The sequence below is a fragment of the Capricornis sumatraensis genome, chromosome 8 (genome assembly GCF_032405125.1).
Source record: "Capricornis sumatraensis isolate serow.1 chromosome 8, serow.2, whole genome shotgun sequence".
Classification (NCBI taxonomy): domain Eukaryota; kingdom Metazoa; phylum Chordata; class Mammalia; order Artiodactyla; family Bovidae; genus Capricornis; species Capricornis sumatraensis.
The window spans coordinates 72638510-72661430 of NC_091076.1; the positions used below are offsets into that span (position 1 = coordinate 72638510).

At 44.4% G+C, this 22921-nt stretch overlaps 1 protein-coding gene across 3 annotated transcripts in view; it reads left to right on the top strand.

The window, feature by feature from the left end:
• The window catches only part of VPS53 (VPS53 subunit of GARP complex), a 125242-nt gene extending 104371 nt beyond the window's left edge, over window positions 1-20871 (top strand). For 2 of the 3 annotated variants that reach the window (XM_068976075.1, XM_068976076.1), the window contains one exon: window positions 1778-1856. In XM_068976075.1, coding sequence (XP_068832176.1) covers window positions 1778-1856 — 79 coding nt within the window. Of the gene's footprint in view, window positions 1-1777; window positions 1857-15217; window positions 15356-17458; window positions 17564-18009 lie in introns of those variants that run through there. The other variant, XM_068976074.1, reaches the window with a different exon arrangement.
• The last annotated feature ends 2050 nt before the right edge of the window (window positions 20872-22921 follow it).

The following is a 22921-nucleotide window of genomic DNA, read 5'->3' on the forward strand; positions in this document are numbered from 1 at the left end:
TTATTTATTAGGGTGGAGGTCTGTGGACTCTGCAGAGTATGGTGGAGGGGACTGAGGAGAGGCTTCACAGGAAAGCTGTCCTTGAGCAGAGTCCGGGAGATACATGTGTGTCCTGACCCGCAAGGTGGTGGGGAAGGCATTCCGGGCAGAGGGAGCAGTGTGAGCAAAGGCACAGAGGATTCAGATTGCCTAGAGTCGTAGGATCTGCATGTGGCCAGCCAGCCTGAATCACAAGGTACCAGGGCTCAGCGAGATGGGGCTAGACAGTCAAGGAGGGTCTATCTGCAAGAGTTGTGATCAGAGGAAGGTCCTAATCATATTTGCATCTGAAATAAATCCCATTAATGGCTGATGGATTAGAAGTGATGAGGCTGAAGGCTGGGAGACCAGTTAGGAAACAACTGAAAGAGCTCCAGTGAGGAGGAGAAGGGCAGCAGCCAGGGGATGGTCAGGAAGGGTGGGTGTGGGTTTTGAGGGAAGAACTGAGAACTTACTGGATTTCGGGGTTGAGGGCAAGTCTGTGGCTTCTGACTTGAATGCCTGCGCAGAGGAGATCTAGCCTCTGAGCCTGGATCCAGGGTAGGGCAGAGTCTTGGATGTGCTGGGGTGGAGGTGCCAGTGCCATGCCAATGGGCTCTCCAGTAGGTCTCTCAGAGTGGCACAAACCTTCTGGAAAAAACGTAGAGAGAGCAAAGAGAAAGGCGGGCATGAGCCTGAGAGCAGCTTGTAAAGTGAGGAGAGGGGAGGCTGGCCAGCCTTTACCTCAGCCTCCAAGTCTTGCTTTCGGCCATGGGCGCTATGTTCTCCTGGTCTTCGAATCTGGCCTGACTTTAGGCGTTTCTGTTTCCCATGCCTTCTGTTCAGCAGCAGTACAACTCAGCCTTCCCTACTCAGGGCTCTGCAGGGTTTTCTTTAAAAAAAAAAACCCTCCTGACCTGTTAAAATTATATTCTCCCTTTCCCCAGATGAGCATCATCAATCCACCTGGCCCAGGTTGCCCTTCAGTCCCCAGTAAATACTTTGGAGATTGTGTATTTTGTTCCCTGATCTGACAGTTACTCCCTTAGCAATTATTTCCTATGTTCGCATTTAAGATCCCATAACTACCTCATGTATATTCGGTTGTCACATCCATTAGGATGTTTTCAGCTACTCGTCATAGAAGGCCTGACTCAAACTGACTTAAGCAGTGAATTTTTTATTTCATGTAACCGAAGTCTGGAGATCGGACAGATCCCAAGATGGCTGATGCAGTGGTTCAGCAATGTTACTAAGGACCCAGGTTCTCTACTGACCCTGCTCTCCTTGGGCCTGGCTTCATCCTTAGAACAGTGGGAAAATGACAGCTCTAGATGTTAAATCCAAACACACAAACAGGCTGAAAAAGAAGAGAGTCTTGCCCCCGCTGTGCAGTGAAGTCCTTCCCTCCCGCTGGCTTGGATCATGTCCTCAAATTGTCAGCACCAGCAGCAGTCACCCAAGCAACCCCATGCTTTGCCTGGCTGAGGCTAATTAGAGTCCACCTCTGTTGTTTAGGAGGAATCAGCTTTTCCCCAGCATCCCAAGGCCAGATTTACCTAAATAAAACCAGGGCTTTCATTAGAGGAGGGAAAAAAAAAAAAGAAAAAGAATCCATGCTGGTAGGACATAAGAATATCTACTTTAATTCTCCATTTTCTTCAGAAGGAAGTATAAGAACTTTAAAAAATGAAAAATTTCTGCAGTTCTTTACCAAAGAGAAAATGAACCTAATCCGTCACTTCTTTTTTATCCACAGCTCCTTCATTCCCAAGTTCATCACCCACCTCTTCAAGTGCAAGCCAATCAGCATGGTGGGGGCAGAACAGGTGAGGTGAAGCTGGTATAGGGCTCTTCCCCTCGCTTTTATTGTGGATCAGACCACATATTTCCAGTCCAGAGGCACTACGTAAACATAAAACCACCAGTTTCCCCTGTTTGAGGACAGAATGATGATCTGGCAGCTTAATTCATTCATCCATTTATTTAAAGCATTTTTTTCCATTGAGCACACGCCCTAAGTACCTGGGCCTGATTCTAGGGACAGGGCGTACCACAGTGAACAGGCAGACAAGACCTCTCCTTCATGATGTTTACACTCTAGTAAGAAAAGACAGATAACATACAAGTAACAGATAAGTTAGAAGATCATTTTTACCTCAGTATGCAGGGTATAAAGCTAGGTTATCTGAAAGAATACCTTAGGAGCATGATATTCATTATATTCTTTATGTATTTATGTGCCACGTGCTTAGACACTCAGTCGTGTCCGACTCTTTGCAGCCCCATGAACTGTAGCCTACCAGGCTTCACTATCTATGGAATTTTCCAGTCATATTTTTATAGAGAAGTATTCTTTTAAAATATCTATTTACCCATTCATTCGGCTGCTTCAGGTGTTAGTCTTAGCACATGGAATTTTCCCTGTATCGCATGGAATCTTTCTGTTTCAGTACACTGACTCTCTAGTTGCAGTGAGCAGGTTTAAGTAGTTGTGGCATGTGGGCTGAGTTTCTCCACAACACATGGGATCTTAGTTCCCCAACCACGAATCAAATCCATGTTCATGCATTGCAAAGTGAAAGTGTTTTAGTCGCTCGGTCGTGTCCGACTCTTTGCAACCCCATGGACAGTAGCCCTTCAGGCTCCTCTGTCCAGGGAATTCTGCAGGTAAGAATACTGGAGTGGGTAGCCATTCCCTTCTCCAGGGAATCTTCCCAACCCAGAGATCAAACGTGGGTCTCCCGCATTGCAGGCTGATTCTTTCCTGTCTGAGCCACCAGGGAAGTGTATTGCAAGACAGATTCTTAACCACTGGACTACCATGGAAGTCCCTAAATATATTCTTTACATATTTATATTCTGTATATTCTCTGTTCTATGAGGAGTAGTGGCTTTAGGCTGGATGGTTGGAGGAGGCACCTCTGAGAGCTGGGGCTGGAGGAGGACTAGGAGAAAAGCATCTGGGCAGAGGGAGCCACAGTGGCTCTCGGTTACTCTGGGTCCTAGTGGCTGGGGCAGAGGCCACCTACGAGCAACAAGCAAAGACAGGCTCATCTTTTTGGTATGGAGAAGCTCTGTTCACCTCACCCAGCAAGTCTTTCTCCATCAGCCCCACCCTGCTCACTTGAGTTCTATGCCTCGAGACATGTCTACATAGATGGTGTTGCCTCAGCACTGCTGAGTTGAATTGGGTGCCATGGCAGTTGCCTCTGCTCAGATACCGCCTGTTCACACTCTGTAATTTGAACAGCTTGAGTTTGGAGAACAGTTTAAGCTCCTTTAAAAACAAACAATAATATTCAGCCCCTAATTCATTTTCTGTTTGTTTATAATTGTTCAAGCCGTTTAATTGTAGCTCCTTAATCTTCATACAAATGTAAACAGAAGGCTCAGTTTGCCTTTATTCTCATTATTTTTGAAGGTTTAGTTGTTCTTTGTTTTTAATTGAAGTACAGTTGATTGACAATGTGGTATTAGTTTTAAGTGTACAGCAAAATGATTCGGTTATATGTATACATATATCTATTCTTTTTCAGATTCTTTTCCCTTAGAAGTTATTACAAAATATTGAGTATGGTCCCCCAGCCCCTAATTATTTAAAAACACTTACTTAGATGCAAACTGTTCATGTACTGATCATGTATGATCCCTTTATATTCATTAAAATAAATCCTCTGTAGACCTTTATTCAGCAATACTGAACTGATTTCAGTTGCTTTCTGTATTTGAAAGAACTACATTTTTAAGTAAGGAGAATATATAATTCAAGGCATTTCCATAACTCCTGCTCTTCCACTGGATTAGTTGACTGGGTGGTGGCTCAGCTCTCCTAGCTCCATGACTTGCCCCAACCCTGGGCCCTTGGCCGTGCTGGTCTGAGTCAGGCCTCAGGAGGGCGGCAGGTCAGCATGTGCCCTGGTGTATCATGGGTCCATCAAAAAGTATCAAAGCCAGAGATGTAATACCTGTGAATAACAGGCATCTCTTGAATCTCATAAGTGCAGTATGTTTTATACTCTTTTTGTAAGTGAGTGGCCTTCCTACACTATAGCAAGGCAGTAGATGTGAGCCTTAAGGTTATGGGCTCCAGAATCACTAAGGTGTGATGCTGAATCCTGTCTCTGCCACCCAGCAGCTGTTTGTCTTTAGACAAGTTACTTACCCTTCAAGGGCTTTAGTTTCCTCATCTATAAAATGCGGATAATCACAGTACCACCTCACAGGGTAGTTGTGAGGATTAAACAAGATAATGTACTGAAGAAGGTCAGCAAGGAGATCAAACCAGTCAATCCTGAAGGAAATGAACCCTGAATATTCATTGCAAGGACTGATGCTGAAGCTCTAATACTTGGCCACCTGATGCAGAAAGCCGACTCATTGGAAAAGGTCCTGATGCTGGGAAAGACTGAGAGCGGGAGGAGAAGGGGACAACAGAGAATGAGATGGTTGGATGGCATCACTGACTCAATGGATGTGAGTTTGAGCAAGCTCCAGGAGATAGTGAAGGACAGGGAAGCCTGGCCTGCTGCAGTCCATGGGGTCACAAAGAGTCAGACACAGCTTAGTGACTGAATAACAACAATGCATTGAAGTGCTTGACCCAACATCAGGCACATGGGAAGCCCTCGAGAAATGCCAGCTCTTACTATTAATAGTTTGTTTCTCTGTCAGTGCCTGTCTTCTCACATGGAAACATCTAGTCAATGCTTGACGTGGGCTGTCTGGCTGACCAGCTTAGCAGAGTCAGAAGCATTGTTTCAGGAAACGTCCTGGGAGGTTGTGTGGACTCAGACACTAATCGACTGCGTCTGAGTGTAGAGTTTCAGTGTTTGGAAATTCTTGCCGCTTGCACGTCATAAGCACAGAATGAACCCTCTCCTCAGGAAACAGCAGAATAATGCCCCAGCACGTCCAGCTTCATGAGCACATGTTCACCAGGGACCCTCTGTTCACCTCACTGCTGTGTGTGATGAGAGAGGACATAGAGTGGTTGCTCTTAGTGGGTCCAAGAGAAGCTTTGGATTCTGTTTATAGTCTCTAGAAACTAATTTTCTCAAGTCTCTAGAGTTGATGAAGCCCCTGGAACAGAGTTGACTCATTGGGAACATGTTTCCATGAGTTTGCAGCTCTGCCCAGGCCTTGCAAGCTGATTTAGTGTCCAGCAACCATGCTATTTTCATCCTGTCACATGAATCCAATGTCATATCTATTTTCCTCAGATTTTCCTTTCTCTAAAAGAATGTTAAAATAATCAACTCAGACTCCAAAAGCCCGCATCTTCAGAAAAATATCAGTTTGGCCAGTATTCTGCTTTGAGATGTGAATGAGAAAACCATCTGGAAACTGGCTTTTGACTTCATCAGACCCCAGACAAACGTGAGTGGGTGGCAGGGGAGCATAGATCTCAATAGCCCCTGCCTCGGGTGAGGGTGGGGAGGCCATGAGTAGGAACTATAGGGCATCGTGGCCCTTGGAAGATCCCCACGTGAAGTTCAGGTTTAGCTGGGGTCCACGCTTGCTGGAGTATCTGGGCTTAGAAGCCCATGCAGTCATGGAGCTGGAGGCATGATCACTCAAGCAGCAAAACCACAGGAAACTGGAAGTTACCAGAGAGAAGTTCATAGATTAAGACAGATTCTGGGACTTCCCTTGTGGCCCAGTGATTAAGACTTCACTTTCTAATGCAGGGGTACGGGTTCAGTCCCTGGTCGGGAAGCTAAGATCCCACATGCTTCTCAGCCAAAAAACCAAAACATAAAACAGAAGCAGTGTCATAACAAATTCAATAAAGACTTTAGAAAATGGTCCACATTTTTTTAAAAAATTGTTAAAACTCCTGCTTAAAAAAAAAGAAAGAAAGAAGTCTTGATGAAACAGATTCTGTCACAAGTCTTATAGCAGCTGTAATCCAAGTTTAACAAAAGCTGTGAGAGTCAAGGATTGAGGCCTAATCTCAGAGGCCTCTGCCACAAAGGTACTAGATCCTAATTTTAGATTGCATTTTAATACTTGTGTCAAAAAGTCATAAAGGAGACATTTTCCTGCTCTTGATTCTTTCCCTGATCACTGTATAAAGTAAATTATTTCTCTTTGGGCCCCAGAGTCTGCCTGAGCAATTGCAAGGGCATGCGGAACTGAACCATACCGGTATTTGTCATGCTTCTTGCTAGTTTGTGATTTTCAGAGAATCTTGTGGGATTTGCAGGGTCATTAATTAGTCTTTTGGCCACAGTATGTATGACCAAGCACACAGTAGAAATGGAATCCATTTGCACAAACTTACAGAGGAGGCAGCTCACTGTTGTGTCAGGAAAAGGAAAGGACCCCTTTGGGGGGGGGAAAGTGTACTAATAAAAATTAATACATGTAAATGACCATTTTTTAAAAGAACGACAAAACCTCAGCAAGCTAGGAATAGAAGAAAATGTGTTAAAGGTGATTTTATTTTAAAAGGGTATATACAGAAACATATGTGATGGTCTACACGTATAAATCCATTTGTCGAAACTGTACAGTTAAAAATTATACATTTCAGTGTATGTAAATTTAACCTCAGAAAAATTAAGTGAGGGACAGGGAGTGCTTGCAGCAGGGTTTCTCAGCCTCTGCACTATTGACATTTGGGGCTAGAGAATCTTTTTTGTTGTGGGGCTGCCCTGTGCATTATAAGATGTTTGGCACCATCCCTTACCACTACCCACTAGTTGTCAGTAATACCCTGCCAATGTTGACAACCAAAAATACATCCAGACATTGCCAGATATCCAGGCCGGGGGTGGGAGAATGAACTAACACCCCCCTCCCCCAGCTGAGAGCCAGTGTATTGTAGGCATAGATTAACTGAGATGAGCATGTGAGAATGTCTCTGGTTAATACAACCGACTGCATAAGGATTCACTGTATTCTTCTGTTTATGTCATACATGTTTGAAACTCTCCATAATAACAAGATTTTTTTTTTTAATGTAGTGGTCCACCCTCACATAATACCCACTTTAAGTGATATCCACAATAAAATTTTGAGAAATGACACAAAACTCAATTAGTGCTTAAAGTAAGTTCCTTCTAGATTTTCTGATTATGGAATGTGTGTTCAGAAAAACTAAACTTTCTCCTTCCTTTTTTTTCAATGTGCTTGTGTATCTGTGCACACTGTAGAGCTTTCTCCCCTTTGTTCAGCCCTTCTCTATTTCTAAGGAGCTTTTTGAATCTCTTCACTCCCTAACCGCTCACTTTTCTCTGTCTCGTTAGCTCTGGCCCATCTTGACTTTTATGAGACCATCCTGTCCACCGAGAACTTGAAGCCTCCTCTATCACTCAGTCGAAAAGGGGCCTCCCTTTGTGCCACACAGAGCAAAGAGACAGGCACAGCCACACTCCACAGGGGTTTATGCCCATGGCAGGATCATCAAGGTCCTGGAGATGGGAGGACCGAGCAAGCTCATGAATGAAATGAATCGGTTAATAGGAAAAAAAGATTGCTGTAAACATCACGCTTAATGGTCAAATATAGAAAGATTTTTCTCTTGACATTAGGAACAAGACAAGGATGTCTGCTGTCAACATTTCTGTCCCACGTTGCCCTTGAAGTCCGGGCCAGGAAAATAAGGCAAAAAATAAAATTTTAAAGAAATAAAAGGTATACAATTAGAAGGGAAAAAACAAAGCTGTCATTTTTCACATTTTACAGAGAACATGACTGTGATTGACAATATCCAGAAGAATCTATAGACAGACTATTAGAATAGAAATTTAGTAGGCGGGGGCCAATATAAGGTCAGTATTTAAATTATTTTCAATATTTGTATATACCAGCAACAAACAATTTAAAAAATTTTAATGAAACCATGTACAGTAAAATCTAGGTAGTAATAAGTATTTTTAAAATGTGAGTCTTCTACACAAAAAATGATACAGTATTAAGAGATATTAAGGAAAATCTTTAAAATGACAGGAAGGTCCATGTTCATATGTTAAAAGACTCAATACTTTTTTTTTTTAATTTTTGGTCACTCTGCATGACATGTGGGATCTTAGTTCCCCAACCAGGGACTGAACCCATACTCCCTGCACTGGCAGCAGAGTCTTAACCACTAGACTTCTAGGGAAGTCCCATGAGCTCAGTATTTTTAAAATGTCAATTCTTTCAAAGTTATAGATAGAGTGAAATCCCAGCAGGGGTGGGATGGGTGCTTGTGGGTGTGAATGTAAATTGATAATCGGATTCTAAAAGTTGGATGGAAATGCAAAAGACCAGAAATAGCTGAAATAACTATTAAGAAAGAGAACAGAGTTGGAGGATTTAAACTTCAAGATACCAGGGCTGCTTTTAATGCTAAAGTAGTTAAGCACACAGGGACAAATGGGCCAACAGAAAGGAATGGAGTTCAGAAATTGACCCACACGTACACAGACACTTGATTTATGGCAAAAGCAGCCCTATAATTCAGTTAGGAAGGGATGGTCTTCTCAGTAAACAGTGCTGGGTAATTGAATATCCACGTGGGAAAAAAATTAATCTTTATTTTTTGTAAGGAATTTTTTGATGTGGGCCATTTTTAAAGTTTTTGTTGAATTTGTTACAGTATTACTTCTGTTTTATGTTTTTCTGTTTTTGGAAGTCCCGGAAAAAAATTAATCTTAACCCTAACCACACACCATATACAAAAGTCAGTTCCCAAAAAAACAAATCAGTTCCAGTGAGGATGTGGAGAAATTAGAACCCTCATACACTGTTGGTGGAAATCCAAAATGCTGCAACCATTTGGGGAAACAGTTTGACCGTTTCTCAAAATGTTAAGCATGGAGTTACCATATAACCCAGGAATTCCACTCCTAGATAGAAACCCAAAAGAACTGGAAAAGTGTGTCATGTAAACCGTTGTACACAGATATTCAGACTGGCATTATTCATAATAGCCAAAAAGTAGAAACAACTCAAATGCCCATCAGTTGATGAATGGATAAACAAAATGTGGCTTAATCTTACAAGGCAATATCATTCAGTTGTAAATAGAAATGAAGTACTTACTCATGCTGCAACATAGATGAGCCTTGAAAACATTATGCTAAGTGAAAGAATCATAGACAAAAGGTCACAGAACGTATGATTCCATTTATATGGAATGTCCAGAGCCGGCAGATCCGCAAGACAGAAAGCAGACTACTGGTTGGTAAAGGCTGGAGGAGAGGAGGGAAAGAGATGCGATTGCTAATGGCCATGGAATTTATTTGTGGCATGATGAGATGTCTGGAACGGAACAGTACACTTTTAAAAGGTGAATTTATCTCAAAAAAAAAAAAACAACAAACCAACTCCAGGTGGATTATAGCTCTGAAAATGAAAGATAAGACAACAAAACTTCTGGAAGATAAAAGGAGAATATTTTTATGACTGTGGGTTAGGCAGAGATCCCTTAACAAAACATTAAAAGTACTAATCGTAAAAGAAGAGATTATTTGGAGTACTTAAGGACTTGTTTTTGTCAAAAGACCAGCCAGAGTAGCAGATGATATTTGCAATATATGTAACTGACAGAGTACTCATATTCTAAATATATCCTTTTAAAAATCTCTAACATATCACTTGTGTGGAATCTTAAAAGGAAAAAAAAACAAAACTCGATTTCAGAGAAACAGAGAATCAAATGGTAGTTGCCAGGGGCTAGGGGAAGCAGGAAATGGAGAGACGGAGGTCAGAGGGTGCTGCTGCTGCTGCTAAGTCGCTTCACTCATGTCTGACTCTGTGCGACCCCATAGACAGCAGTCCACCAGGCTCCCCCGTCCTTGGTATTCTCCAGGCAAGAACACTGGAGTGGGGTGCCATTTCCTTTTCCAATACATGAAAGTGAAAAGTGAAAGTGAAGTTGCTCAGTCGTGTCTGACCTTCAGCGACCGCATGGACTGCAGCCTTCCAGGCTCCTCCACCATGGGATTTTCCAGGCAAGAGTACTGGAGTGGGGTGCCATTGCCTTCTCCAAGGTCAGAGGGTACACACTTTGAATTCTAAGGTGAGTAAGTTCCAAGGACCTAACGTACAGCATGGTAACTATAATTAATAATACAGTGTGACGTACTTGAAATTTGCTGAGAGTAGATCTTAAGCATTCTTACCACATACGCAAAAGGAGAGTTAATTATCTTGATGTTAGTAATCATTGCACAAAGTGTATGTATATCAAATAATCACCTTGTACACTTTAAATATATGCAGTTAAAGTGTATTTGTCAATTCCTGAATAAAGTTGAAAAATGTACTTTAGAAAAACCTCAACAAATCAATTAGAAAAAAGATGATCAGCCAGTAGAAAAGGTGGCAAAAGACTTGAACAGGTGCTTCAAAAAGAGGCTCGCCAGTAAGCATATTAATTGTCTAGGGAAATGTAAATTAAAATCACAGAATCAGAATGGCTAAAATTTAAAAAGACCAAGAATACCAAGTGTTGGTGAGAATGTAAAGCAACTGGAACTTTCAGGCATTCCTGATAGGACTGGAAATTAGTACAACCAAACTGGAAAACTATCAGACAGTCTCTACTAAAGCTAAACATGTGCCTACCCCTTGATCCGGCAATTCTATGTAGATGCTACCCCCAGAGAAATGAGGGTGTGTGGCCACCAAAGACATGTACAAGAATGTTCATAGCAGGTTAATGAGCAGCAGACCAGTCCTGAGGCACAGAGGGCAGACGAGTGGTAGCCTTTGTTGGGAAGGAAGAGCATTGACTGGAAGAGAACCCGAGGAAGCCTTCTGGGATACAAATAATGTCCCAAGTCATCTTTTTAATTTATTTTTTTAATTGAAGTATAGAGGAATTGAAGTACTGCTGCTGATGTCCAGCAAAGTGATTCTGTTATATACATGTACATATATATATATGAAGATTATATAGTCTTTTTCATGTTCTTTTCCATTATAGATTATAATAAGATACTGAATATAGTTCCCTGTGTTATATAGTAGCACCAAAGTTGTTTATCTGTTTTATCCATAGTAATGTGTATCTGCTAATCCCAAACTCCTAATTTATCCACCACCCCCCCTCCCGCCCCCACCTTTCACCTTTGGTAACCGTAAGTTTGTTTTCTATGTCTGTGAATCTGTTCCTGTTTTATAAATAAGTTCATTTCTATTGTATTTAGATTTCACTATATATAAGTGATATCATATGATGTTTGACTTCACTTCACTTAGCATGATAATGTCTGGGTCCATCCATGTTGTTGCAAATGACAGTATTTCATTTTTTTTTGGCTGAGTAGTATTCCATTGTGTGAACACAACATCTCCTTTATCCTTTCGTCTGTTTTGTTTGTTTTGGAGTATAACTAGTTTACAGTGTTGTGTTAGTTTCTGCTCTGCAATGAAGTGAATCAGCCATATGCATACATATCTATCCCTCTTGGACCTCCCTCCCACCTCACCCCCATCCCACCCCTGTAGGTCATCATAGAGCACTGACTTCATTCATTTGTTGATGGGGAAATGTCTCATGTCTTTAACTAGGCAGTAGGGTGTATGTGCTGTGCTGTGCTTAGTCGCCCAGTCATGCCCGACTCTTTGTGATCCCATGGACTATAGCGCACCAGGCTCCTCCGTCCGTGGGAATTCTTTAGGCAAGAATACTGGAGTGGGTTGCCATGCCCTCCTCCAGCGGATCTTTCCTGGAGAATCGACCCAAGGATCAAATGCAGGTCTTCCACACTGCAGATGGATCCTTTGCTGTCTGAGCCACCATGGAAGCCCCACAGGGTGTATATATGTGTAATAATTTATCAAGCTGTGTACTTGGTCTTTGTGTACTTTACTGTACGAAAGTTATACCTTTAAAAAAAGAGGAACGAGGAAAGAAACAAGACATGTCCTCACCTTGGCCCACCTATTCCTCATATCCTGAACTGTTTTCCACATCACCTCATTTAAAAACTTAGTGTTATATAAGCGGCCTTTACCGTCTAGGAGTGTGCCTTTATTTTGTCTGCTCAAAGGTTCTATCACTGTGATAGTCATGTTGTCCCCCCAAGAGGTGTCAGAGCTTTCCATTAATGCGTGATGACCCTTCCCAGGCATAGCATGCTGGCCAGCTTTGCACCCCAGTAGCCCACCACCAACATGAGCCATATCACCCCCCAAATTTTTCTCTGAGGCTCAGCCAAATTTGGCTGACAGCCACCTCTTGCCCAGTGCCTCATGCATAAGGAGATGAACTTTTAGCTATTTTCAAAGATGAAAGCCAACAGATTTTCATGATAAATGGGCCGTTTCACCTTCATTTCCCACGGACAGCCGCGAAGTCTGTCAGACTAGCTCCCACCTATTCTGACTGCATTACTTCTGGTAAAACCTGAGACCAGGGTTTCCATCTGTGCATCTGTCTGGTGAGGAGAGAATTTTACTGTGACTGGCCAAGAATTGAGAATGTCCTATCTTTCAAAATATGGGAGATACTAGAAGGTTATGTCTGGTTCATTCAAAACTCTTCCTGTCACTTAAGACTGTACAATTATTTATGCATATAATATTCTCTGGGAAGTAGAAAGTACAGAAAAAACAGGAAATATCCCCATACCTTTTTAAATAATCATTGATTTTTTTTTTCCTGCTAGCAGATAATGCTAAGACACGGCTTTGATTTTGACAAGACGCTGAAATTCTACTACATAGAAGATAAAGTTGAATCCTTTCTAGGCCTCAGATATTTAATAGCATACTATGAAAAAAGAAGAGATGGAAAAACATAGTTCCAGTTAATAAAAGTATAGAAAATAATGTCAAGAATATCAGCTTCCCACTTAGCTTAGTCAGATCTTAACGTGCTCCTATATTTGCTGTAAATCTTTTTTATATAAATTATAATTATGGCTGAAGTCCCCTGTGGACCTACCCTGCCATGCCTCTCCCTCCATGCCCAGAGATAATCACTATTCTGATTTTGATTTTATCATTCCCATATGTGCTTTGATAAGTTACATGTGTGTGCATCCAAAAACGATATATAATTTTGTTTTGCAAATGTTTAAACTTTATACAAATGGTACTATACATATCATTTCCCCAGTTGCTTTGTTTGCCCAACATACTAATGGTTTCTGAGACTTATCTGTGAGATATAGGTTGTTTGAGTCGCTTACTTTAACTTCAGTGTCATGCTCCATTGCCTGAACATAGCGCTGTGTGTCTATCCATTCTACACCGTTGATGGGCATTTAGGCTGTTTCCAGTCTTTTGCTTTTACAAACAGTGGATTCAAGGAACCTTTTTTGACATGGGCAAGAATTTCGTTAAAGGATATGAGTACTGTGTCACAGGTTATGTACAAATTCCACTAGGAAATAGTACTGAAATTCCCCCAAAGTGCTTCAACCAGTTTATAATACCTCATCCTAAGTGTGAGTTTCTTTGTACTATATGTGTGCCAACACTTGGTATTTCGACCTTTTTACTTTTGCCTTTCCGATGAGTACAAAATGATACACAGCTGTGGCTTTGATTTGTGTTTACAGGGTCACTAGTGAAACTAAGTTTCAGGAGCCTGGCAGGCTACAGTCCATGGGGTTGTAAAGAGTTGGACACAACTGGGCACGCACACACAGCATTTCACAGCCCTTATGAGCTCTGGCGTCGCCACTTTTGCGAGGTGCCTGTTCAAATCTTTGCCCCGTTGTTGGTACTGTTTTTACTGGGGTTGCTGTTCTTTTTCTTACTGATTTTCAGGAATCAGATCTTTTCAAATTCTTACTTGTTATCTATATATCTTTGGTGAGGTAGCTGTTAAGATCTTGGGCCCATTTTTTAGTTGGATTGTTTTCTTCTTGCTGAGTTTTTCTTGAAAAATCTTTGTATGTTTTAGATAACAGTCCTTTATAAGATGTATCTTTTGCAAATACTTTCTCCTAATCTACAGCTTACCTTCTCACCCCCTTGACATTGTCTTTTGGAGAGCAAACATTTTTCATTTTAACGAAGACCAGTTTATCAGTTATTTCTCTAATAGATCATGTCTTTGTTTTTTTTTTTAATTTATTTATTTTTAATTGAAGGATAATTGCTTTACAGAATTTTGTTGTTTTCTGTCAAACCTCAGCATGAATCAGGATACATATATCCCCTCCCTTTTGAATCTCCCTCCCAGCTCCCTCCCGATCCCACCCCGTCAAGGTTGATACAGAGCCCCTGTGTGAGTGTCCTGAGACATACAGCAAATTCCCATTGGCTATCTATTTTACAGATGGTAATGTAAGTTTCTAATGGATCATGTCTTTGGTCTTATATCTAAAAAGTTATCACCATACCCAGGGTCATCTAGGGTTTCTCTTATGTTACCTTCTAGAAGTTTTATAGTTTTATGTTTTACATTTAGGCCTACGATCCATTTTGGGTTAGTTTTTGTGAAGGGTGAAAGGTCTGTGTCTAGATTCCTTTTTCCTTTTCCTTCTTTCTTTTGCACATGGATGCTCAGTTGTTCAAGCACCGTTTGTTGAAAAGACTGTTTTTCTTCCATTGAATTCCCTTTGCTGCTTTGTGAGTGATCAGTTGACTCTATTTGTGTGGACTGTATTTGTGATTGTATTTCTGGGCTTTCTCTTCAGCACAGTTGATCTATGTGTCCTTTCACCTGTACCACACTGTCTTGATTACTTTATTATAAATCTCATCTTGGGACTTCCTGGTGGTCCAGGCAGATTTTTAACTACTGGACTACCAAGAAGTCCCAAGCTCCTGATGTTTAAATTTGGCTCAATCTCCTACGTCCTCACTAGCATCCAGAGAAACCCAAAATAGAGCAGTATGGAGTTACCATTTTTTGCCTGTTCAGTAAGCAGAAATTTTAAAGACATTTGTAAGGTTCTTCATACATATCCTGAACTGCTTTCTAAATGGAATGCAGGGGATCTGGGTTTGATCCCTGGTCTGGGAAGATTCCACATGCCGCGCACCACAACTACTGAGCCCAGGCTCTAGCGCCCTCAAGCTAGAATGAGAAGCTGCTGTAATGAGAGCCCCACACACCACAACGAAGAGCAGCCCCCTGCTCGATGCAACCAGAGAAATTTCACACACACAAGTGAAGACCCAGTGCAGCCAAAAATTAAATTAAAAAAATTTTAATATCAAGAAAATGTTATTTATCAGCGTGAGTACACTAGGTGTTGTGCCCATGTGAAGTGGCTGGGACTCTTCTGTTCTCTTCCCTCAGCTACTGCTGGACACGCACTCCCTGAAGATGGTCCTGCTTGATCTGCCTTCCATCGGCTCTCAGGTGGTGAGGAAAGCCCCGGCCAGTTACACCAAGATCGTGGTGAAAGGCATGACCCGCGCGGAGATGATCCTCAAGGTGGGACTTGTGTCTTCTTTAGGGTTTCAGTTAAAAGGGCCTAGTTACCTGACCGCTTATTTGAAACAGTACTGAGTACTAGTCCCAAAAAGCACAGGTTAGACCTATTCCCATCAGTCCCAAAAGATTGTCTGCATTCTTTGGCTGGACCAGACTTTGGCCTCATCAGTTACTGTTGAAAGTCAGTGCAGTGTTGCGGGGGCCGGGGTTGGGGTCACTAATTCTGTCTGACAAATGCGTTCTTTCTTATAATGGGATTCTCTTGTAATAAGATTTGGCCAAGATTGGAGGCTGGGTGGCATTGTCACTCAATCAGCCTCCAGTCAGGGTCTCTCTGCTCTGCTTCTCTCTGCTTCCCAGCTGTCAGTTCCTCCCATTCTTGGCTTTCTAAGCTCTGCCACCTTATAGGAACTTCGAACAAATGTCGCATAGCTGATTCTAATCAGCAGATGGTTTTCTAAAGACCCATTTAACAAAATATATGTGGGGTGATGATGCTAAGAATGTCTGAAGCCTTGAACTCCTGCATCTGATTTCCACCTGGACTTGTCGAGTGGAGAGGGAGCCTAGTAGGGAGGGGAGAGAAGGCTGGAGAACAAATGGAGCTGTCAGGGGATGCTCTTAGAAGGCCAGGGCCTCCAGGCCCTTCAGGTCAGTCTGCAAGCAGAATGGCTCAAATGATGGAGGAGTGGGAAGTCACGGCGGGCCCTGATGTGGCTGGACCGGGCGAGGGGCCTCCACAGACCTTGGGCTTTGACCTGAGGAAACTGAAAGCAGCCTAATCCATTTCTTCCCCAGCTGGTAGTAAACCTACTGGAGGAAGAAAACCGGACCCCCACAGTGAAAACCAAATGACTATGAACACGAGGGTTTTGATGCCAGGGCTCTCCTGCTGGTGGCACGTGAAGTTGTTGCTGTTGTTTAGTCACTGAGTCGTGTCTGACTCTTTTGCGACCCCATGGACTGTAGCCCACCAGGCTCCTCTGTCCATGGGATTCTGCAGCAAGAATCTGGGAGTGAGTTGCCATTTCCTATTCCAGGGGATCTTCCCGACCCAGGGATCACCTGCATCGACAGGTGGATTCTTTACCAGTGAGCCACCAGGGAAGCCCTGGTGTGTGAAGTGTATGTAGTTATGTGAAGTTCCCGATTTTAAAGTCTTGGAAACACTGAGGCTGTTGTGGAGTTTTTGTTCTTGAGAAAATCCACTTAACTCAATGCTTGTTGAGGCCATCCCTTGGGAACCAGGGCTTCCCTTGGCTCAGCTGGTAAAGAATCTGCCTGCAATATGGGAGACCTGGGTTCGATCCCTGGGTTGAGAAGATCCCCTGGAGAAGGGAAAGGCTACCCATTTCGGTATTCTGGCCTGGAGAATTCCATAGACTGTATAGGCCATGGGGTTGCAAAGAATCGGACACAACTGAGCGACACTTCACTTGGGAACAACGATACGTCAGGACAGAAGGAGCAGCTACCAGAAACCCAGGAAATGTCCCAGACAGGGGGCCCTCCAACACAGTGTTTCCTGTGGTCTTGATATTTTAAAAAAAAGACACCTGGGACTCCTCCCCAGGCTCTATGAATTAGAATCTTCAGAGGAGGGACATAGGAATCTGTACGTAAAAAGCAATTCACGTGACATATTTTATTTAGCAACCTTAGGAAGCATTGTGGTGGTGTTCAGTCGCTAAGTCACGTCTGACTCTCTGTGACCCCATGGACTGCAGCACACCAGGTTTCCCTAAACTTCACGATCTCCCGGAGCTTGCTCAAACTCATGTCCATTAAGTCAGTGATGCCATCCAACCATCTCCTCCTCTGTTGCCCCCTTCTCCTCCTGCCTTCAATCTTTCCCAGCATCAGGGTCTTTTCCAATGAGTTGGCTCTTCGCATCAGGTGGCTAAAGTATTGGAGCCTTAGCATCAGTCCTTACAGTGAATATTCAGGGTTGATTTCCTTCAGGATTGACGGGTTTGACTGGAAGCATTGCTGTAACTGGATGCTGAGATGAAACAGGCTGTCAGGACATTTCTGGAGAAGATGCTCTGCTGCCTCGGATCATAAGCGTGTCCGGCAGGCCTGACTCTCCTCTCTCCCTCACAGGTTGTGATGGCCCCTCACGAGCCGTTGGTGGTATTTGTGGACAATTACATCAAGCTCCTGACAGACTGCAACACAGAAACCTTCCAGAAGATCCTGGACATGAAGGTGAGCTCAGCATCTTGTTCTGTCCCTGGGTGCATCCTTCTCACACTCCGTGACTCACTGGGGGGTGGAGTACAGGCCCCTAGGGGGCCTCCTCAAAGTCCCCTGCTGGGCCCAGGCTGCAAGAAACCATTTGAGGAGGGGGAACAGGGCCCGTGACCATGCCCCCCATCACCTCCTGATGGCAGGTAGCTGGGCTTTGGCGGGGCTGTGAGGAGAGGAGGCCGCCCTCCCGCATCCTGCTGCCTGGCCACTTGCCCTCTCAGCCCTTTCTCTCCTCTCCTTCTGCCTTTTCTTCCTCCCCTGCTTCTCTCCCAGGCTACTACCCAGGGCTAATATCTACCCTGGAGAGAGCACTAATCCTCAGCCTAGTGAATGCCAGATACTGCACTTGCCCTTGGGTCGTTGGGGGCCAGACCTGCCATCAGCCTCCTTTGTCTCCACCTCAGGGCCTGAAGCGGAGTGAGCAGAGCAGCATGCTGGAGCTCCTCCGCCAGAGGCTCCCCAGCCCGCCCTCAGGACCCGAAGGCTCCAGCTCCCTGTCCCTCCTGGCTCCAACTCCAGAACAGGAGTCCTCGCGCATCCGCAAACTGGAGAAACTGATTAAAAAGAGACTGTAGGAGCACCCAGGGGGCAGTTTTCCCCTTGGCCGGTGAGCCACCCACAACCGGATCCCCGGACGCCCCTCACATCTCCTGTGCTCCCCAGATCCTCAGATCATCAGTCCTGAAACTTCCTGGATGTTTGGGTCATTCCTGGGTCGCTCCCATGCCTTGTCTTAATTCCTGCCTAATGGGAGAAGCCAAGTAAGGACTGGAGGCAATCTCTGATTCCTGTAGCAGAGGCCACAGTGGGTAAAGACGGTTCCCGGGCTTCACTGGCTGTTCCCTAGCTGCTCCCGATTGCTCCAGTCGTCACTGACTCTGCAGCCTCGCCCGCACGGTCCCACCCTCTATGACTGTGGCCCTGTTCCCTTCCCTGTTCTGTCCTAGCACTGTGGGCCAGAGAGCCGGGCTCTCACAGCCTCCCCCACCTGCAGCTGTTAGAGGTGCTCTCTGCAGCCAGACCCCTAAGAGATGTCCTCTAGGCTTGGCTCTAGGGCTGCAGTGATGAAATGGCAGATGATAGATGTGGCGGAAGAGAGAGGTGTGGCCTTTAGCTGAGCCCTATGAAGAAAGGATGGCTAAGTAAGAAAAGTGCAAGGGGACTTGTGGTCCAGTGGTTAAGACTCTGAGCTTCCAGTGCAGGGAGTGTAGGTTCGATCCCTGGTCAGGGGACTGAGATCCCATGTGCCATGTGGCCAAATAAGAAGATAAAATAGCGAGAAGTAAACCTTGCAGCCCCCAAAAAAGAAAAATGCAGGAGGAGTAGGGAGGAGCGCAGTGGGGCTCCCAGGCAGCTCAGTCAGCAGGTTTCCCTCTGCCCAGACAGCCATGGTGCTGCTCTGGGAAAGTTATCCAGCCCATGCCAATTGAGGTTAATGTTCTCGTCTCACTCCTGAAAGGGGGGGTGACGGGCCCATCTCCAGGCAGCCACTTTAGCCGTCTGTCATTGGCCTGGGAAGCTGCAAACGCCAGTGGACTCCCACACCTGGTTCTTGTCACTCTTGGTGTTTACAGATCCACACTTTTTTTTGTGGTTCATTCACAAGGAGTCACTTTCTGGACATCTCCATAATGGCATTGAGATGTCAAGGCAGTTTCTCCTCCACCACCACCAGCCCCAGGTGGTCACAGCCAGAGAAGTTGCTTTCTTGATTTATTACACTGTCAGTAATCTCCAAGGAGCCAACAGATGTCAGTAGGAGTTACGTTAAGTGTCTTGTTGATGGGAGCTGAATGCTGTGTGTACGTCCTGTACAGACAGAGCCTGTTTCTCCGCTGGGGGTCTGCATCAGCATCACCTGAGGCCCTTTTTATTTTCACAAGTACAAATGCCTGCAGGTTGTGAATCAGTCAGTCTGGAAGTCTGGAGTAGCGCCCAGCATACAGTTGTGAAAAGTTCCATTATGACTATAATATTTACTCCTTATGAAGAACCATTATAATAGGAACTTGCTTTATTGAAGATTTCCTATTGCACATTTTCACAAATGGGTATTTTTTTTCTGACTGTAAGCAAGTGTAATTACTGTATAATTAACCTGGTACCCAAACAGTAAAAATGTTTTTTTGCTCATAGCCAGCATCTTGAATTTTGAGTTTGTGTTGATGGAGGGACCACGGCAGAAATCATGCTGTCCCCGTCCTGACTAGGATTCTCCTTTGTTTTGATGACTAGGCCCTAAACGGAAGATTTATTTATTATTGTCACTTTGAAATAATATATATAAAGGAGCCCTCATTGATCAAAACAGTAGCTAACAACTCTGCTGTTCAGCTAAATTAGACATTGTACTGGCTCCTTCCCTCTACTTTCTCTAGACTTCAAAAAAAAAAAAGAAAACTTTGAAGTTACCTTATGTGGTTAAAATAAATATTGGTAATTTAGAATTGATAAAGAGTTCTCTCCTGTCTTTACTGTGGCCAGACTTCCGGATTGCTGGTTAGAGGTGCTCAGGCTGGAGAAAGTTCTGTTTGGATCGTAATCGGGAAATAGGAACCACCACAGACAGGGTATCTTGACCTCCAAACTCAGTTCTGGGAATTGAAGCAACTGTCACCACACCTCCCTCTCTTGAAGAATAAAGACCCAGTACCCAGGGCTTTGCCTACCCCACCAGAAAAGGGTGCCGACTTTCTCACACCTCAGGTGGCTCCTCGGTACAGACAGAACAAGACCGAAAGTCGACTTCCAAGGACCAGTGTGACAGTGACGGGCAGGCAGGGTGAGTGAGCAGGAGAAATGGGGGATGTGATAGCAGCCCACCCTGAATTGCTGTTGGACGAGGAACCCTAGTCCCCTGTTTATGGAACGCCAGGGAAAATGCCAGAAGTTCACAGCTGGAAATGAAATTCCTCTTGCTAGCAAGAAAAATCTCCAAAATAACCAGCTTGCTTGAGGCTGAAATCAAGTGTTTCACACTTCTCATCCCCTCCAAGTCAGATCGCTAAAAATAAAATGGTTAGGACTGCACTGGGCCATTTAAACAAGAGTCCTGGAAACACAAACACATGAGATGCTGGCATGCAGAAAGAGTACTGTGAGTTTTATACAGTAAAGGTAATTTTCCAGTCTCAAATTCCAATATGTATCAAAATAGATAAACCGCCCCCCCCCCCACCTTCCCTGGACCCTCAAGGTTCTGTTCTGTACCTTTGGGAGATACTGATCTGCTGAAAGTAAAGGGATTGCCTTTTTGTCTAAATATCATTCCTTTTCCCCATCTGGAAGTGATTTCTTGGTGCATTATTGGAGCATAAAATATTACAGTTAATTAAAGCATTACTGGATGTCACTTGCTAGGATGTATTTCCTTACTGTTGACAGAAAACAGAACGGACTATAGTAAAAAGTTAGCACGCCCAAGAAGCCTGGGCTCCCCTCAGCATCTGCTCTTCTCCCTGGTGAAAATGCACCCCTCTCCTGACAGCCTGAGGAAACAGGGCACAGAACCAGGCCGTGGTGCCCATGGGCAAGGTCCTGGCACATCCACAGGTGGGGAAACCCTCTGTGACTAGGCATAAAGCATCCTGCTTCTGATTGGGAAGCCTCCTTGTGCTCCAGATTCCTGTCCCATTGACTTGCCCTCCTCCGCCTCATGGTTCCAGTCTCAGCCTGCTTGTCCATGTGACTGCCAGCGGCTGTCTGTCCTGCGCACAGTCTGCCTGTTTCCTTAAGAGCTGGGTGGACATTTTGCAGTGAACGTGTGAAGAAGTCTGATGTTCCCCTCAGCCCTGGAAAATCTGTAGCGGTTCTTCCGTTAGGTTGGCTTTGCGATCATTCCCGAGTTCCCATTCTTTTTTTCCACCAGCTCCCCACTTTTATAGGGTAGCCAGAAATCAGTCTGATGAGGAAAGAAGCCTTTCTGTCTAACCCACCTGGAAGAACATGGTCCGATGACTGACCTACCAATTATCTTCCTTCTTGCTTGCATAACCAGGTAAGCAGTGGCTCGTGAAGAATGTCCGTTTGAAACAGAAGCCACGACCTTCCTGGTGGCCCAGTGGTTAAGACTCCTCCTTTTAATACTCCGGGCGCTGGGGGAGAGGTGGGTTTGATTCCTGGTGGAGGAGCTAGGATCCCAGGTGCCTTGAGGCCAAAACACCAAAGCGTAAAACAGAAGCAACATGGTAACAAACTCAAGACTTTTTTTTTTTTTTAAGGCAGTTTTTAGTATCTGTCAACAGGGGTATAATTAACACCATGGTGAAGGTCACACAAGAGCCAGCTACACACGCACCCTTTGTCAGCCACAAGGCTGTGTGAAATGTGACCTCCTCATTGTCACTCGCCAGGCCTGGACCCCAGGTGGCTGACCTGACCGAATGGCAGGTGGCCATAGAGTTGGCTCTGTCCCTGGGCTCACTCGAACAGGAGTGAGCCCAGGGGACAACACAGCCTGCCCCCGGGGGCAGGCCGCATCTGCCGCAAGCACCGGAATGTCAAGCCTTTGCCTTTTTAGGTCCTGCTGGTGAGATCCGACTTACTCAAGAATTTTAAAAGGCTCTCCATCCTCTGTTCCCCTTGCCCTGGCAGCTGCTGTTTCCGTAGCATTTAGGGATAAACCTGCAGACGCCGAGAGAAAGAACTTCCTCCCTCCCGGGTGGTGTTGGCTGGGCTGCCTATTATGGAAAAAGTGGCAAGTTTCCTCTGAATGCAAATCAGAAGGGTTGCCAAAGGCTTCCATCCAAAAAACTGTCTTTAGATATGGTGTCCGGTGTCCACAGAAGCTTGTTTCAACTGGCCATTCCTGGCAGGGACAAAATTCCTGCCTACACTCCTTTTTTTTTTTTTTGACCTTCAATGCCCAAAAATCTCTAAGCACGATTATCTTGGGACAGGCAGACCTAACAGGGAAGCCAGAAATTCACCAGCTCATTGGATGGCTTCAGAGTCACCTTTCAAAAGATGTTCAGACCTTTCCCAAGGCCAGGGGAATCCCTGTAACCAGGCCCTCTCAATCCCCTTGGGGGCTACTGATAACAGAGAATGCTGGGCAATAGAGTGATAGGAAAACCTGTAAATGCTTTGTCCCCTAAGAATGTTTATCACTCTGAGAACTCTGGTAGCCTCTGCTCAGTGATCAGATGGAATTTGCACAATGGCCATGACCCAGGGCCGCCTCCTGTTTGGGGTAATTTTTCAACACATAGGAAATTAAGAACAGCTTCTTGATAAAACTTCCCTTTGCTTCTGGGGCCAAGAAAAGTATTTACCAAGTGGGCTGCAATTTTCAGGGCCACCAGGTGAAAGAGTAGA